At 38.7% G+C, this 18,038-nt stretch overlaps 1 protein-coding gene across 7 annotated transcripts in view; it reads left to right on the top strand.

The window, feature by feature from the left end:
* CDH17 (cadherin 17) overlaps positions 1–14,293 on the top strand; it is a 53,823-nt gene extending 39,530 nt beyond the window's left edge. For 4 of the 7 annotated variants that reach the window (XM_063079862.1, XM_063079861.1, XM_063079859.1 and 1 more), the window contains 5 exons: positions 1,698–1,828; positions 4,016–4,255; positions 10,305–10,421; positions 10,558–10,671; positions 14,193–14,293. In XM_063079862.1, coding sequence (XP_062935932.1) covers positions 1,698–1,828; positions 4,016–4,255; positions 10,305–10,421; positions 10,558–10,671; positions 14,193–14,293 — 703 coding nt within the window. The remainder of the gene's footprint in view (positions 1–1,697; positions 1,829–4,015; positions 4,256–10,304; positions 10,422–10,557; positions 10,672–14,192) is intronic. The other 3 variants (XM_063079864.1, XM_063079860.1, XM_063079863.1) reach the window with 3 other exon arrangements.
* Positions 14,294–18,038: the final 3,745 nt, after the last annotated feature.

Raw genomic sequence — 18,038 nt, 5'->3', positions numbered from 1 at the left:
AATATGAATACTATTAGGTTGAGGTCACAAAGATAAGGTCAGTAAGAGAGACTGAGGTATGTCCTGTAAGACACAGTTTTGAAAGACAAGTGAAAAAAGTGAATGAAGAAAAACCAACAGTTCAGATGTTAGTAGTAAGTCAATGAAGGATGGCTTCAAAGTTTTGAGCAATTTAATTCTCCAGCTACACAAATTTAGAATCCTTTAGCACCCAATGGGTCCTGATCCAGTCTATCAGAAAATCCTATAGATTCTTTCGCTGAAATATATCTGGAATCCAAATGCTTCTCACTACTTCCAGCGTGGTCCAAGGCACCACTGTCTCTGTTCTGGATGAATCCTTGCCCTTCCCATCTCCCATACCATCCTGAGTCTATTTGCTGCAGTCAGACTGATTCTTTAAAAAAGTAAGTCAGATCAACTGACTCCTCTTTTAAAACTCTTCAAAGCATTCCCCTCTCTTTCTGGATTGAATCCCAAGTAGAAAGGATTTCTTGTTCACTCCAACATATAGATACCACAGTGCTTGGCATAGAGAATATATTACAAAAATACATTGGGAAAATTAATTTAACTAGTACATTATTTTTAAATCATTCTTTTATTCTTGGACATGTAAGCTGTTTCCAATATTTCTTTTATTATAGAAAATGTTTTGAGTATATGTATGCATGTTACCTTTTTTAACTTCTATTACATTTTTCTTTAGGTAAGATTTCCAGGAGTAGGATTGTTTGGTCTAAAGATACAGACATTCCAATAGCTACGATGTGTTGCTTTCCAAAGGGCTGTACCGATAGGTTTTCCTGTGGTTCTAGTGTTTTCTCTCAAATTCATCTTTCACACACGTACCAATGAGTTCCACTGAGAACACGAATATGACTGGCTCACCTTCCTGCTTAACGCTATTTGTTGGCTGCTTATTGTTTCTCATGATCTGGCTCTTCAAATCTCTGGCCTCATGCTTTTGCCACCCAGTTTCTCATTTATATCCCAACTCTCCCCATACCCACCCAGCTCTTCCTCTGCCTCTCTGCTTTAGCTCACGCGCTCTTCTGCTTGAAGCCTCCCTTTTCTAAGATCTCCTCCTCCAGAAAGACTTCTTTGCCCATCAGCTTCTCTGGGATCCCCGAGGGCCCCTTCCATTATATTACCACGTTATTGGAATTGTCTGTATGTGTCTGTCTCCTCCCCCAGCCTGAGACCCCTTCCGTAGGTCCTTCTTTGGTGCACTGCCTGATATTGCTAAGCACTAAATAGACATTGGTGGAATGAGAAACTCACCGTGCCATCAGTAGTCTATGAATATTCACCCATCTCACTCGGTGTCTCCACTACCAGGTGTTCAAATTTCCCAAGAGGGGGTGGTTTGCTAAGAGGTTTTACAAGACATGAGTACTTCCAGGTTGCTTTAATTTGAATTCTTTGATTGCCAGAAAAATTTAACTTTTCCCCCAGAGTTCGTAACTATACTTTTTCTGATAAAACAAGTACAAACACCACATTGTAAACATGAATAAATCTTCCTTTTGAAGACAGATGAAATGCCAAAAGAGCATTAATAATAACGACCCTTTCAATATGTTTTAAATGACATGCAAATGATAATGCACATAGAACAGTATGGTGTGTGAACTGTCTTCACATTTTCATGCAAAGTAACGCAAGCTTTCTTTTGCTGTTTTCACTTTATGAAGTTATTCACTGAGAGGCGACACGAGAGGTTGGCTTAAAATTCACCCCGTCACTGGTGAGATTTCTAGCGTGGCTCCTCTGGACAGGGAAGCTCAGAGTCTGTATCGGGTACGAGTGGTGGCCACTGAAGTAGGTGAGCAGAAAAAGAAAACATAGATGACCAGGGGATGTGTCAGTAGAAGTGGGAGGGAGGGTAAGAAGCTTGCTGGGGTCAAAGCACGTCACTACCTTACATTGGGAGGATGAGAAGGGCACACGATGTGGGGAGTGCTCACACCTTCCTGCTTTTGTTAAAGGTGGAGCCCCCGTGCCCCTAGCAGGGCCCTACCTGGGGGTCGGCTAGGATTCAGGGATGCTGCTCGCTCTGAGGTTTCCTGCAGGAGCTGCAGATGCTTCCAGGAAGGTTCCCAGCTGAGTCACCTCCCTTCCGTCAAAGTGGTTGTGGTTTCTCCTGGGAGCTAGGACTGGAGTCAGAGCACTGCCCTGTGCACCTAGCTAACTATTTGTTCCACCAATCTTAGACTGCATCCCTGCAGATCTCATCCTTTTTAAAGGAGAAAATACTTCATGCAGTGCTTCCCACTTTGATATGTGTCAGAATAACCTAGGGAGCTTATTCAATATAGATCCCGGACGTATGCATCCCATCTAATTCAGCTGTGGTGTTATCACCCACTGGCTCTGAACATGGAGTTCCAGGGAATTTTTAAATTAAAAATAAACTCACAGGAATAGTATGCTTACCAGTGATAAGGCTGGTCATATAACTTTGAGTTTTTTTGCATTTAAAGGAATTTTCCAGCTTACGGTAGGAATTCTGTTGATCTTATGCTGATTGGAGGCCCTAATAAGCTAGTAAATATATCTGCTTGGTTTATGAGAATTGAGCAAATTACTACTAAAGAAATACGGTTTTAGACCAAAAAATAAACTTTCAAAGTGTGAGGTCCAGGGTTGGGAGCTGGAATGGAGAACAGAGAAGGGAATCATAAAAATGATCTTGCATGTGAAAAGACTATGAAATTAAGAAAAACAAATACTGCAGTGAAACCAAAGTGGGTAGGAATGCAGAACTGTGTGCTGATTTTGGAATGGCTGCATGTGAGTGGACGGGCCTTGCTGGGGCAGGACAGGGACAGGCTCTTTCTCTGTCGCTTGCTTCAAGTTAAGTGCATTCCACTATCACATTGTGTACATTTACTCTTAATTTAAAATCTCCCAGTTAATCAGCAACAAGTTTCTGGCTGAGCCTTTATGCTGTGCAGTCCCCTATATCATACCATGGGGATCAACACTTCACTTTGGATGTGTCCAGGGGCTTTCTCACATTTTAGAAGTTTCAAGAATAAAAAGCAGGGTCCAAAATCCTGTTCCATTTTTAGTTGTTGGCACTGAAATGATGTAAATACATGAAATGACTTCAAGAACACAGTGGCTTTTTCTCCTTTGGTTAAGTGTAGTCAGGGACATAGAAGACAGTTGAGAAGAAAAGTGAGAAAACAGGGTTTACTGGAATCAAAGCAGGTCCTGAGTCAAAGAGTGTAGAAAGAGTATCTGTGATTATGTCAGGGAGAAATTAACAGTCAATGTTTACATTGTACTGAGAGTCCCATGTTAAGGACTTAGTGTAATAACTTACTCCTCATACAATGCTATGAGTTAGGTACCATTATTGACCATATTTTATGGATGAGGAAACCAAGGTACTGAGAAATTAAGTAACTTCCCTTAAGATCACACAGCGACCAGCTGGTCATGCTGCAGAGTCCACGTTTTTCACCACTACTGCATAGTAAATAACACTTGTGCAGTCCTTTCTAGAACATTCCCTTACATGTGGGATCCTCACAAAGCCCACGTTTCACAGCTGAGGAGATGAGACTTAGAAAACTTGACTGACATGCCTACGGTGTGGTAAGGAGCAACTGAGGGTGCAGGTGCTACAGTTAGACCCCCTGGATTAGAAGCCTCACTACTTCTCACTAGCTGTGTGATCTTGGGCAAGTCACACAACTTATCTGTACATGTACAGAGTTGTTTTGAAGTAATATATGTAAAACATTAGCACACAGATCTTAGTTATTATCATTGAGAGTTTTTAATCAGTAATAAAACCAGGCCTTTGATTCTAAAAGCTTATCTCCTTTCTCCTGCCTCAGTATACCTAAGTGCTTGAATTATATTTTTATAATTTAAAAAAATTTTTTATTTTTATTGATTACATATATTCATGGAGAATTTTAATTGTTCTTCAAGAAATGGAAATATTAAGAGGAAAATGAGTGAGCTGATACCATGTTTCAATCATTCAATTCCTTAGGTGGGTCCTCCTTGAGTGCCACAACGGATTTCCTCCTGACCCTTACTGATGTGAATGACAACCCCCCGAGGCTAGTGAAGAACTACACAGGCTTATTCCTCTGCTATCCCCTTAATGCACCCGGAAGTGTCATTTTCGAGGCCACTGATGATGATCAGCAGTCATTACGGGGTCTCCACTTTACATTTTCCCTTGGCAGTGAAAGCTTACAAAACCACTGGGAAGTTTCCAAAATCAATGGTGAGTTATCAAAAGTATATAGAGAAATTCACTGATGGATAATGAAATTAGGTTTTGTTGGTGGGCCCGCAGTACTCAACACCAGTGTTCTTCAGTGCTCCAGGAAGGAAGTTCATGCTTCAGAAACTCTTCTAGGGAAGGTCTCCAGAGGGGATAAACCCCCTGGCTTTGGAGGGAGGAGAGATTACTACACAGCATCCCTCTTAGTGTAAATGGATAGTTGGACAATCTGAGCATCATTTGCAAAATTTCCAATGACAGCTAAGAATCAGATTTCATAATAATTTTTACAAACTTGATTGAAATATAATTGACACATAAATATCTTCAGTGTACAATTTTATAAGAATTGATTGTGTATATGCTACTGAAGCCATCAGCACAATCAAGATAACATTTCCACTACCCCCAAAAGATTTTTCATACCCTGTTGTAATCCCTACTTCCCAACCCACCCCACCCCACCCATTCTTTTCCCCAGACAAATGCTGATCTGCTTTCTGTCACTATAGATTAGTTTACATTTTCAAAAATTGTATCTAAATGGAATAATACAATATGTACACTTTTTGTCTGGCTTCTTTCACTTAGCACAATTATTGAGATGTATCCGTGTTGCGTGTATCAATACTTCATTTCCTTTAACTGTGAAGTCGAATTCCATCGTATGACCACATCAATTTATCCGTTCACCTGTTGACTGCCATTTAGGTTGTTTCCAATTTTTGCTATAACAAACAAAGCTGCTATGAACGTTTGTGAACAAGTATTTTGTAGGGGCATATGCTTTCATTTTTCTTGGTCAAATACCGAGGAGTGGAATGGCTGGGTCATAGGGTAGGTGTATGGTCATGTTTTTAAGAAAATGTCGAACTGCTTTCTAAATTGTTCTTAACATTTTATATTCCCACCAATATGAGAGTTCCAGTTGTTCAACATTCTCCCCAACTTGCTATGCTCACTTTTAAATCTTAGCCAGTCTTATAGGCATGGAGTAGTATCTCATTATGGTTTTAATATGTATTTCCCTAATGACTAATGGTGTTGAGGATCTTTCCATGTGTTGATTGGCCATCTGTACAAAGGTACTTCAAAAAGTTCATGGAAATCTTCATATTATCTTTTAATTCTATTTTCCACAAACTTTTTGAAGTACCCTCGTATATCTTCATTGATGAAATGGCTGGTCAGATGTTGTACCCATTTTAAAAATTGGGCTGTGTGGCTTCTATTGTCGAAGTATAAGCATTCTTTATACGTAATAGATACATGTGTTTTGTCACATATATCTTTTGTAAGTATTTTTATCTAGGACATGGCTTGCATTTTATTTTGTGATTTTTAAAATGTGTAACATTTAAGAATTTTTTGCCAAACCCAAGGTCACTAAAATATTTTTACTATTTTTTCTTCCCTCAAATTTTACAATTTTAGCTTTTACATTTAGCTCTATACTCTATTTTACATTAATTTTGTATAGAATATGTAGTAAAGACCAAGGTTCGTTGTTTTTAATATGGCTATCTAATTGTTCTGACACCATTTAAAATATTATCCTTTTCACATTGAATTGTCTTGTCAATTTTGGCAAAAATCAAGTGACCACATACATATGGATCTATTTCTGAACTTTCTTTTCTCTTTCATTGGTCTGATTCTATCTTTAAACCAATACCATGTTGTCTTGATTACTGTAGCTCTATAAAAAGACTTGAAATCAGGGAGCATAACTTTTCTGTGTTCTTTTTCAAAATTATGTAATCTATTCTGGATCTTTTGCATTTCTATGATAATTTTAGAATGTAGCTTATTCATTTCTACCAAAAAAAAAAAAAAAAAAAGCCTATTGGGATTGTGTTGAATCCACAGTGAAGTCTGGGAGAGAAGGGACATCTTAACAAAATTGAGTCTTCCAATTTGTGAGTATGATCTATATCTCCATTTATTTAAGTCTTCCTTAATTTCTCTCAGCCACATGTTTTAACTTTCAGTGTATAGTTCTTGCAGACTTTTCTCTTAAGTATTAAATATTTTTCATGCTATTCTAAATATTTAAAAAATTTCAATTCCTAAATATTTCTAGGATATAGAGATAAAATTAATTTTTGTATGTTAATCTTGTATCCTACAACCTTGCTGACCTCATTTATTCTCATCTTTTTTTTTTAATCCCATAGTTTTTTTTTAAGTGGACAATCATGTAATCTGTGAATAACGACAGTTTTACTTCTTCCTTTCCAATCTGCATGCCTTTTGTTTATTTTGCCTTATTACTGGCTAAAACCTTCAGTACGATGTTGAATACAGGCAGTGAGAGCAGAAATACTTGACATATTCCTGATTTTAGGGGAGAAAGCATTCAGTTTTTTACCATTAAGTGTGATGGTAGCTGTAGGGTTTTTGTAGATGATCCTTACTATTAGATTGATGACTATACCACCTATTCCTAATTTGCTGAGAGTTTTTTTCCTTTCTGTGTTTTTTTTTTTTTTTTAAAGATGACCGGTAAGGGGATCTTAACCCTTGACTTGGTGTTGTGAGCACCACGCTCAGCCAGTGAGCGAACCAGCCATCCGTATATGGGATCCGAACCCGGGGCCTTGGTGTTATCAGCACCGCACTCTCCCGAGTGAGCCACGGGCCGGCCCTTTCCTTTCTTAATTGGAAATGGATGTTAAAAATTTCAAGTGCTTTTTCTGCATCTATTAAGATTATGGTAGATTTGTTGTTTTGGTCTGTTAATTGGTGAATTATATTTGTCTACTTTTGAAAATACTTTTTTGAAACCCAACATTCTATTTCTGGGATAAAGCCTCCTTGGTGATGAAATACTATCATCTCTATGTATTGTTGGATTTGATTTGCTAAAATAATTTTTGCATCTGTATTGATGAGAAATATGGTTCTATTTTTCTTTTCTTGTTATCTTTGTCTGGTTTTGGCATCAGAGTTATGCTAGCCACATAGAATGAATTAGGAAGTGTTCTTCCTTTTCAATTATCCGGAAGAGTTTATGGTATTATTTCTTCCTTAAAGTTAGGGAGAATTTACCAGTGAAGGCTTCTGGGCCTGTAGTTTTTCGTGTGTAAAGTTTTAACTACAAATTCAATTTCTTTAATTGATATAGGGCTATTCAATTTATATATTTTTCCTTGGTTGAGCTTGTCAGTTTGTATCTTTCAAATAATTTATTGCCATATAGTTATTCATATTATTTTATTATTCTCTTAACATCTGAATAATAGAGAGATATCACCTCATTCTGATATTGACAAATTATGTCTTTTCTTCCTTATGAATCTGGCTAGAAGTTTATTGGTTTTATTGACATTCTCAAAGAACCAGCTTTTGGTTTCATTGATTTTTCTGTTTTTCTGTTTTGTATTTCATTGCTCGGATATTTATTATTTTCTTTATTCTTCTTATGTTGTGTTTAATTTGTTCTTGTTCTATCAATTTCTCTCTTCATGCTACTTTAGCCGTATTCCACAAAGTTTGATATATTGTTTTCATTTTCATTTGGCTTAAAATACTTTATAATTTCCCTTCAGATTTCTTCTGTGAACCATGGGTTATTTAGAAGTGTTATTTAGTTTCCAAATGCTTCCTACATCTTTCTGGTTTCTAAATTAATTCTATCATGACCAGAGAACATATGACTGGAATACTTTTAAATTTGAGACTTTTTGTCTTATTTCTCCACTGTCTTCTGCTTTGCATAGTTTCTTCTTTGTTCCCTTGAATGTAATGTGTTTTTTCCTCTGGATGCTTCCAAGATATTCTCTCTCTGATTTGGAGTAATTTGAAGATTATGTGTTTTGGAATAGTTTTGTTTGTTTTTCTTATTACTGAGGTTTGCTATCTTCTTGGATCTGAGGATTTAAAGTTTTTCATCAAGAATCTTTTTCTCCCTCGATTTCTCCTGCCTTTCAGGGATTCCAGTTTTCCATGTACTAGGCCATCTGAAGTTGCATGAAAGCTCACTGATGCTGTTTGCTTTTTCTTTTTTTCTGTTTCACTTTGGATAGTTTTTATTTCTCTGTCTTCAACTCACTGGTTTTCTTCTGTTATATCTAATTTGCCACTAATCTCACCTAGTTTACTTTTCCCCCTTATTACGGGATGTATTTCTTCTTGCATGTCTGGCAGTTTTTTATTTAAATACCAGATATCTAGATGTTAAATATTCTTGAGTTTTATTATGAAGTGCGGTTAAGGTACTTGGAAATAGTTTGATCCTTTTACACGTTGTTTTTAAATTTTGTTAGGCAGAACCAGGGCAGTGTTTATTTTAGGGCTAATTTTTCCAAACTATAAAAGCAAAACCCTTCTATGTACTCTACTTGATACCCCATGAATTATGAGGTGTCCCACCTGGCTCTTGGGATTAGGGGCCATACCTAGCCCTTTGCGAGCTCCTAAGATTGCTCTAATCCTTTTAGGTGGTTCTTTCCACAGCCTTGAGTAACTCCTTCATATACAGACCCTGATCAGTACTCAGCTGAAAACTTGATCTGTGCCCCCGCAGATCTCATAGTGCCCTCTTTCTGCAGCTCTCTTCTCTCTGCTCTGTGAACTCTAATTGCCTTGACTTCCCCTTACTCCAGAGCCATTGCCTCAACTAAGGGACGTCACTGGGCCCTGACTGAGCTCCCCCTCCCTGCACTGAGACCTGGGCAATTGTAGGACTCCAGTCATTTTTTAAAATTCTTTTAAGGATCACTGACCTTCACTGTCAAATATTCAATGTCCTTCAAACCATGGTTTCATATATACTGTCTGTTCTTTTAGCTGTCTTTTGGTGGGATGGTAAATCTGGTCCCTGTTACTCCATCTTGTCTAGGAGTGAATGTGTGGGGCTGTAACAGTTTTAAATTACAAAAATCTCTCCCCAGCTTCTGGAAAATATCCAGGCAGATATATGAATCGGGAGGGTATAAGGATGAGTCACAACAAGATCAAAACTATCTTTAGGAATTTGAGACAATGTTATTTTACACTCTTAGTTTTCTGTGGAAGAAAGTAAATACTCTGAAAATCAGGTAGAATATCATATCATGCAACTCCTATTTCAGAACTTGAAGGAATTCTGAGGTCTAGAGATGTGTGACTTACCCAGTGTCACGTAGCTAACAAGAGGCAGATTTGAGAGCCAGGATCAGTTCTATAGATGCTCCTTCCCATGCACTCTCCAATCACCATGCTATATACAGTTGATCGTCATGATTTGAACATTCTCTATCTACAAATTCATCTACTTGTTAAAATTTGTAACCCCACAAGCAATACTTAATGGATTTTTGCTTTCATGGACACCAGCAGAATGATGAAAAATGAGTTACCTGATGCACATGTAAACAAGGTGACACTCTTGTTTTTCTGCCCTCCAAATGGTTGTGTTCTTTTTGCAGTCTTAGTGCCCTGCTTTTCCCATTTTTGTGCTTTTTATTGATGACTCGTTGCTTAAAATGGCTCTGAAGCATGGTGCTGCAGTGCTGTCCAGCGTTCCTAAGTGCAAGAAGGCTGTGATATGCTTTACAGAGAAAACACTTTTCAGATAATTTTGCTCAGGCATGCATCCTGGTACTGTTTGCCATGAATTCAATGCTAATGAATCCACACTATATATTAAATAAGGTGCCTTTAAACAGAAACGCCCAGAAAATAAGGTTATATATTGAAAGGCTAGAGGCTCACAGGAATCTAACTCTATATTTCCCTTAGCAGCAATGGTTCAGTATTCACTAATCAGATGTTTGGGGCAACTTTATAGAACAAACTAACAGAAATAATGAGAACCAACTGTTTTTTTAGTATTCATTTCTACAGAGACATCATGAATTGAGAACTTAAAGGATGCTTTAGCCCTTTTTTCCATTATGAGAAGGTATATGTGGAAGGATGTAGATGATACTTTGCATAGTTTAACTCGTATCTAAGAATTTCCCAATCTACCTTAGTATATGATGCAAAGATGAGCTTAATTCCCACTGATCCAGCAGTCTGAAGTTGTGTTTTCACATTATTCATTTTTTTCTGTTTCTGGCAGGCACTCATGCCAGACTCTCCACCAAGCACACGGACTTTGAGGAGAGACTTTATGAAATCCCAATCCGCATCAATGACGGGGGTCGGCCACCCTTGGAAGGGACTGTCTCTTTACCAGGTAGGTATTTTGCTTTAGGCAACTTAAGATAGTATCTGTAACCTTGGGCAGTGTGGAGGGATTCTTATTTTTGAAATGGGATTCTGCAACTATTCACTTTAAAATTTATCCTACCAAATACTATTCTGCTTTTCAGTTACTTTCTGCACATGTGTGGAAGGAAGATGTTTCCGACCAGCAGGTCACCAGGCTGGGATACCCACTATGGGCATGGCAGTTGGTATACTCCTAACCACCTTTCTAGTCATTGGTGAGTAAAACTTCTCAGATTCAAAGATATCTATTCTGGGCCTCAGAAACATGAGCTTATCCCAGAGCTTGATCCAGGGGACACAGTTGTGGGCAAGACACATACAGATCCCACACTCAGAGTTTATGCCATTGTTGGAATAGGTAGGCATTAGCCTTCCAGTGAAGATGTTGATATACTGAAAGGTTGCACAACTTCCCTCTGAACATTTTCATGACTGTGGACCCTAATTCTTTATTACCTGGAATAACTCCATTGCATCACAGCCCTGGCCACACAGCAGAGTCTCCTGTTCTAGCTGTATTTTTGGGATCAACTCAGTGCCTGCTACAGTAATTACTGTCTTTCAACTGTTATCCTCACCACAAGTTAATTAGAAAATAGATACTTGATTAATTCATGTGCACCTGAGTGAAGGGGTTTACACAGTTTCATATCCTTTCTCTTTTAAACAGAGAGCTGGGATTATTCTAACCATTCTTAATTGTTCTCTCTCCATCTGGCCTTTTCTTTCATGAACCAGTCTGTCTGTCACATTGGACTCTAATTCACAAGTCTACAAGGAGTCTCATTTCCTTAAACCCCTCAGTCCAAACTTTTTCTGATACGGGAGGGCCCTTGTGACATGGCCACTACCCATCCTCACATGTGCACAGCGACCATCATTTCTCCCTGAGAACCACTGTCTGCTGCACACGTTTCATCCTAGTTGAGCTGGCTTTTTGAGGTTACACCCATTTACCAAGCTCCCTCTATACCTTTTCATGTTCTATTTGCCCTCCCACCTTAAAAGAATTTGAGTTTATGCACCAAATAGCAATTCTCTTACACACCCATTTAACCCAATAATCTTACTGTACGTTAAAGATTAGATGAGTTTGGGGATATACAAGGAGTTTTCAGGCTGAGAGCAGCACCCTCCACCCAGAAGCAGGCAAGAGAGTGTGCTGAGAACACCACTTCCACATGGGTGACCTGCCATAGCCACCATGCAGGCGGCCTGCCAGACACTTGACTGCATTGACACAAGGAAAGTCACCAGTGGAGACAAGAAAAAGAGGACATCTCTCTCTCCTCAAAGCCCACTCCAGAGTAATAGAAGAAGCAACTGCTCTACCAGATAACCAGACATCAATGTAGAGATACTAGAAATATGAAAACCCAAGAAACTGACACCCCCAAAAGAATACAGTAATTCTCAAATACTTGACCATATAGAGCAGAAAACCCTTGAAATGACTGAAAAGGAATTCTGAGGAACAATCTAATGGAAACTCACTGAGACAGTAGACTCGGTTAGACAACATCATGAAACAAGAAGAAAATTCCAGGATACAAAGGAGGAAATTTACAAAGGGATTAATACCTTAAAAAAGAATGTAACAGAACCCATGGAACTGAAAGATTCACTTAATGAAATAAAAAACACAACCGATAACTTAAGCAGCAGGCTAGAACACTCAGAAGAAAGAATATCTGATCTTAAAGATAGTCTTTTCAAAATAACTCAGGCAGACAAGAAAAAAGAATTTTTTAAAAATGAAGAAAATCTAAGAGAGCTAGCAGACCACCTCAAGTGGTCTTAACATTCGAATCATGGGTGTTCCAGAAGGGGAGGAGAAAGGAAAATCGTGGAAAACTTATTCAACAACATAATAACAGAAAAATTCCTAGGTATATGGAGACAGACCTTCAGATCAAAGAGGCTTAAAGATCTCCAAACAGATTCAACCCCCCAAAATCCTCTCCAAGACTTATTATAGTCAAACTGGCAATTCTCAAAGACAAAAAGAGAATCTTAAAAGAAGTAAGACAAAAGTGTCAAGTCATCTGTAAGGGAACCTGTATCAGACCAACAGCAGCTTTCTCAACAGAAACTCTACAGGGCAGAAGAAAATGGGATAATATGTCAAATACTAAAAGAAACTATCAGCCAAGAATACTATACCTAGCAAGGCTATCCTTCAGAAAGGAGGGAAAAATAGTATATTTTCCAGACAAACAGAAACTGTGGGAGGTCACCACCACATGACCAGCCCTACAAGAAATCCTCAAGGGAATCCTGCATCTGAAAAATAATAATCACTACCACAAATACACAAGAAAGAACAAAACCCACTGGGTATAACAAAAATACAAATGAGAAAGAGAGAGAAACTAAATCTTAACCACCACAAAAATCATGACAAAGTAATAAAGCCCCTGCTTTATTTCTGATTTGAGTAATTTTGGTCTTTCTCTTTTTTCCCCCCTTGGTCAGTCTAGATAAACGTTTGCAAATTTTGCTGATTTCTCTATTGTTTAATTCCCTATTTCATATATTTCTGTTGTAATCCTGGCTATTTCCTACTTATATATATTTTTTGGCTTAGTTTTCTCTTCTTTTTCTATTTTCTAAGGTAGAAGTTTACATTACTGATTTGAAATTTTTCTTATTTCTAACATAGGTGTTTCCAAGTATAAATTTTCCTGTAAGCATGCATGAGCTCTGCATCCTATAAATTGATATGTTGTGCAATGATTTTTATTTCAAAATACTCTCTAGTTTATGAGAGTGTTGCTTAATTTCCACACATTGGTGAATTTTCTAAATTTCCTTCTGTCATTGTGGTCAGAACATATTTTCTATGATCTTGGCCTTTTAAAATGTATTAAGACATGTTTTGTGGCAAAAAAAAAAAAAACCCTCAAAAACAAGAAGTCTTCAAAAAGTTCATGAAAAGATTCATATTTTTAATTCCATTTTTCCATGAACTTTTTGAAGTAACCTCAGGATCTTAAAACTCCATTTGCTTATTCTTTTTAAAATATGGTTGGGATTATTACAATATTCTTAATGGGTTTCTGAGCATCCAGTCTTTTCTGCCTGTAAATTTACTGACAGGTTGATGTCCTTAAAACAACTCCCTTTTTTTCATTGTAGGCTCTGACAGATAGTACACATTTAGTGCTAAGGTACACAATGTAACTTTGTAGGAGCTCAGAGATGGGAGAAACCAGAAGGTTTAGGATATCTACCCAAGGTCTTTCAACAATGTAGGCTGAAACCACAAGGAAGATGTCAGAGAAAATGCATTTTTGGTATAGATACAATGAAAGTAGGCTTTAGGTAAGTAAACAGGTCAGAGAACAGATTTCTGGTTGTCCTGATAAGACTTTTTCCTCTAGGGACGGGGAGGAAGGGAGGAGATCACATTTGAGTATGTACAAAGTTCAGGAACTTTGTCAGATGCTTATACTCTCACAATAATGTAGGACATTAGGTCTTATATTCCTTGATAGAGACCCAGCGACAGCTACCAGATTAGGTATGATTTGGGACTTGATACATCCTTACAACAAAATAAGTGATAAGCATACTTATCAAAGAGAGCCAACTCCTACGATCCCTTATTACAAGGACAAGAGAATTTGGTTGAACCACAAACAAACATTTCTTCCTGTCAGGATACTTATTTATAAATGAATGTGACAGTGCATTTTAAGATTCCATCTATTTGACCCTGGGTTTTCTTTTTTAGGTATAATTTTAGCAGTTGTGTTTATCCGCATACAGAAGAATAAAGGCAAAAATAATGTTGGAAGTGCTCAGGCATCTGAAAACCAACCTCTGAGAAGCTGAATGCGAAAAGGAATGTCTGAGTTTATACACCAAATGCCATTTCGATAACACAACCATTCTCTAATTTTACTTTTCTTTTAACGTGCACTATAATTTTTTTTTTACAGATACTCCCTCTTGACCTTAAATATTTTCCTACTCATAGATATTGCATGTACTATAGACATTAGTTATTTTCCATTTACCCATGACAGTTTTCCTCTCTGCAAAAGCCTTAGCTACTTATCCCGAACCAAAACTGTATGCACTCTTCCCTTTTGGAGAAAGATGGGCTGATTAAATATTCTGTACATCTTTTCTTCTTTAGGGGTCTTATGAGTTGTCCACCCCAGAACTTCCTGAATTCTGCCTATGCTTTTTGGATCCCATCCTGTGGCCCCTTTCATCCATATCTTCTTTCGTATTTCACAGAATTTAGAACATTTGTCAGAGAAAAGAACAAAGTGAGGTCTCAGGAAAAAAATAAAAGAGCGGCTTTGCCCCTTAGTGTGAACAGAAACTCTTCTGTGTTATGAACCTTCTTCAACCCATCGTGGCTTATGTGGCTCTTCGGTTGAGGTTCTTCAACTTGGGAATGGCCAGACCCATAGAAAGGATTCAAACACAGCTGCTCTGTTCCCACAGAGGCTGCCTTTTTCTTGGTGTAGGAGCCATCAGCTGACAGGTTTACTCACCACCTACCCACTTACATGCTGCGCATGTTTTCTTTATTTGTATATTTATAAAGTTTTGGTTATATATTTAACATGTGGAAGAAAAAAGGAAACATGAAAGGAGTAGTGACAAAAATCAAGAATAAGTGTTGGTTGTTTTTGTTCCACTGATCTCTTTGGCTCTGGTTCCCATTTGTGGAGGGGGAAGGACTGGAGAACACTGGTTATCTGTTTATCAAAACTGCTCCCCTGTAGAATTAGCCTAACAGGAGGGGTCTACTCTAAAATAAAAATTCACTGCTTACATGATTGCAAATTGAGGTGTTCTAGGTAGGTACACCAGGAAATTAAAAATTTTCAATAAGAGAGTTTTGGAGATTTGAAAGCATTTCTAGGCCTGGAGCTGTGTTTTTCGTAAGTAATCTTCCTTGTGATCTTCCATTAAAGACAAAAAACGTAAAACATAATACCCAAACTCTTTTTAAGACCTCAGTATTGCTTTCTTGTATAATATTATACTGTGCTTCAATCTATTTTACGTGTCTTTTCACATGGGACTCATTGGAATCCTTGTAATGGGTAAGGTTCTCTCTTGTCTCACCTTGCATTAAAGGACAAAACAAAAATCCAAAAGCAGATTTACTTTACAAATTACACTCCAAGCTGAGGAATAGTCTAACTTTCTCAGGAGCTCTACAGGTATTTTAATTCCATGTTTTTAACCAAGGAGTGACTGGAATGTGACATTTGGGTTACTTAAAATTGCATTTATTGCTTTCCCCACTTATTTTCAGAAAATCGTATTACTAGAAGACTGATTCAGTCCTGAGGCAGGTCTGCTGAGGTAGACTCAAAGGGTCTCTCCTGTCTCAACTCCATGTTATCCTCTCTGGACCAATTGGTATCACCTGATAATAGGCTGCTCACACAGAATTTTCTCATCTAAAATCATTGGTTAGTGGGGCCGGCCCGTGGCTCACTCGGTAGAGTGCGGTGCTGATAAAATCATTGGTTAGTATTAATGTTGCTCCTGATGTTTCTTCCCTGGGTGGGTGGATCCTCTTTCTCAACCTGATCATTCCATGCTACATGTTTTTAAAGTCATAAAGACCACTTTCAACAGTGGTCACTCTGATTTCCTCAAGGAGACTAGGTCACTGCCTCATCTAAACTTCCACACCATGGTGAGGAAAATGGTTTCCTTAGCCAGGATCCATTCCCTCTTCTGGTAAGAGCAGGTGGATTTCTGGCTTGTAAACATCTCCCCCAGTCCCTGCCCAATCTATATAGGTTGGGTAGAGCCAACCCCTTATTTTACCCGTCCCCCAGCTCAGTGAGATGCATTTCTAGAATTTTATCTGAAACTCTTCAAAAAGAGCTCTCTTTATGTGGAATTTGCTAAACTTGTAGGAAGTAAGCTTAGAGCATCTGGCTACCCTAAGAGGTGAGCCTTCCCCAGAATGAGAACCAGAGAGTCAAGAGATGAGAACATTTTGAAGACACTGAGCACCTGAATCCAGCTGTGCCTGAAGGCAATCTTGCCTTGGACTTTTTCACTTGCAGTGCAGAGGAGTGGATATTTGCACCAAGAATATGGCCCTTCTCTTGTCCTACCATCAGTGCCCCTTTGGTCTCCTCAGCAAGTCTGGGACTTAGAATCCCTCTCAAGGTGTGAGCACAAATCCTGACTCATAAGTGGCTCCTCCATAATTTGTTGAAGAATGATAAATGAAACAGCTGATTCATTTTGACCACTTAAGGTGTTATTTAAATGCCACCCACGTGACAAAATCTGAACTAAAACTTTCATCCTTTGTGTTCACTTACAGTATCCACAAACTCCCACCTCACCACTCTCCTTTCCCCTACACACAAACCCTGATGCTCCATTCAACATCCTCTGAACAGGCTATAGCAGGGAATGCAGACTGAATGACAAAACTCCCAAGAATTTCTGGATGGTAAAGAAATGGCTGTGAGACCAAGAGGGTTTCAGAGGTGAGGTGGGGATGTAAGTGAAGAATTTTGTGGGCAGCTATGTAGGAAGTCTCAGGGGCTTCATGGAACAGTGAATTGAGTAGAGATACCAAGGTCTCAGTCCATGGCCTAGATAATCCACAAGCAGAAAGCTGAGATTACTTCTGGAGTATCTAGTACAAGAAGGGAATGATTTGCTTTCAGGATTCTGTACACTGCCATATGCATCATGGGAGTTTGGTAAACTTGGAAACCTAAAAGTTATCAGAAAAGATACAATATCTTACAATATCACCTTTAAAAAACCCCATTAACCATTTTCCAGTGTACAGTTTGGTGGCATTAAGTACATTCACATTATTGTGCAACTATTTCACCATCCATCTCCAGAATTTGTTCATCTTCTCAAATGAAACTCTACAACCCTTAAGCAATAGCTCCCATTCCTCTTCTCCCAAGACCCTAGTAATACTATTTTAACTTTCTGTCTCTATGAATTTGACAAGGTATATCAACGGAATCATACAAAACTTGTCCATAGTAATATGTTAAAACAGGGTTTAAAATAGTAGTTAAGAGATGGCAGGAGTGTGCCCAGGGACTTCAGGAGACACTGAATGCAGCCCCCACGACTGCCGCAAACACCACTTCTGCATGAGTTTTCTGCCATACTCACTGCCACTGCAAGATCGGCTCATCATCACACAGCAGATGTGGCCAGTGTACAGGTGGCCTGCGGACTACTTGACTGCATTGACACAAAGAGAGTCACCAGTAGAGCCTGTGGCAAGAGGTGAGTGAGTGCAGACTCATGACCCAGTGGCCCAACCCACAGGGGGAATTATGCTGCCACACATGGTGCTTCACCTGGGAGGTGGAGTTATGTGTGCAGCCTGTGAGACTGCCTTGATCTGGGGAGAGACACATGCAGAATCCCCCAAGAGTGCAGAATCTCAGGATACCCAAATAGAGTAAGAAAGGAAATTCCCAATCACTACCAATCCAACCCCTAACTGGGGGAAGCAAGAACCCAGGAGGAGCCTCTGCTTGTAGGAAAGAGGAATAAGAAATCCTGCCCAAGGTCACCCATTCAAATTGAGGAGCTCTAGTACACC

The sequence above is a fragment of the Cynocephalus volans genome, chromosome 15 (assembly GCF_027409185.1).
Source record: "Cynocephalus volans isolate mCynVol1 chromosome 15, mCynVol1.pri, whole genome shotgun sequence".
Classification (NCBI taxonomy): Eukaryota; Metazoa; Chordata; class Mammalia; order Dermoptera; family Cynocephalidae; genus Cynocephalus; species Cynocephalus volans.
The sequence above is the reverse complement of the archived record's forward strand: the minus strand, read 5'-3'. Positions and strand labels throughout refer to the sequence as shown.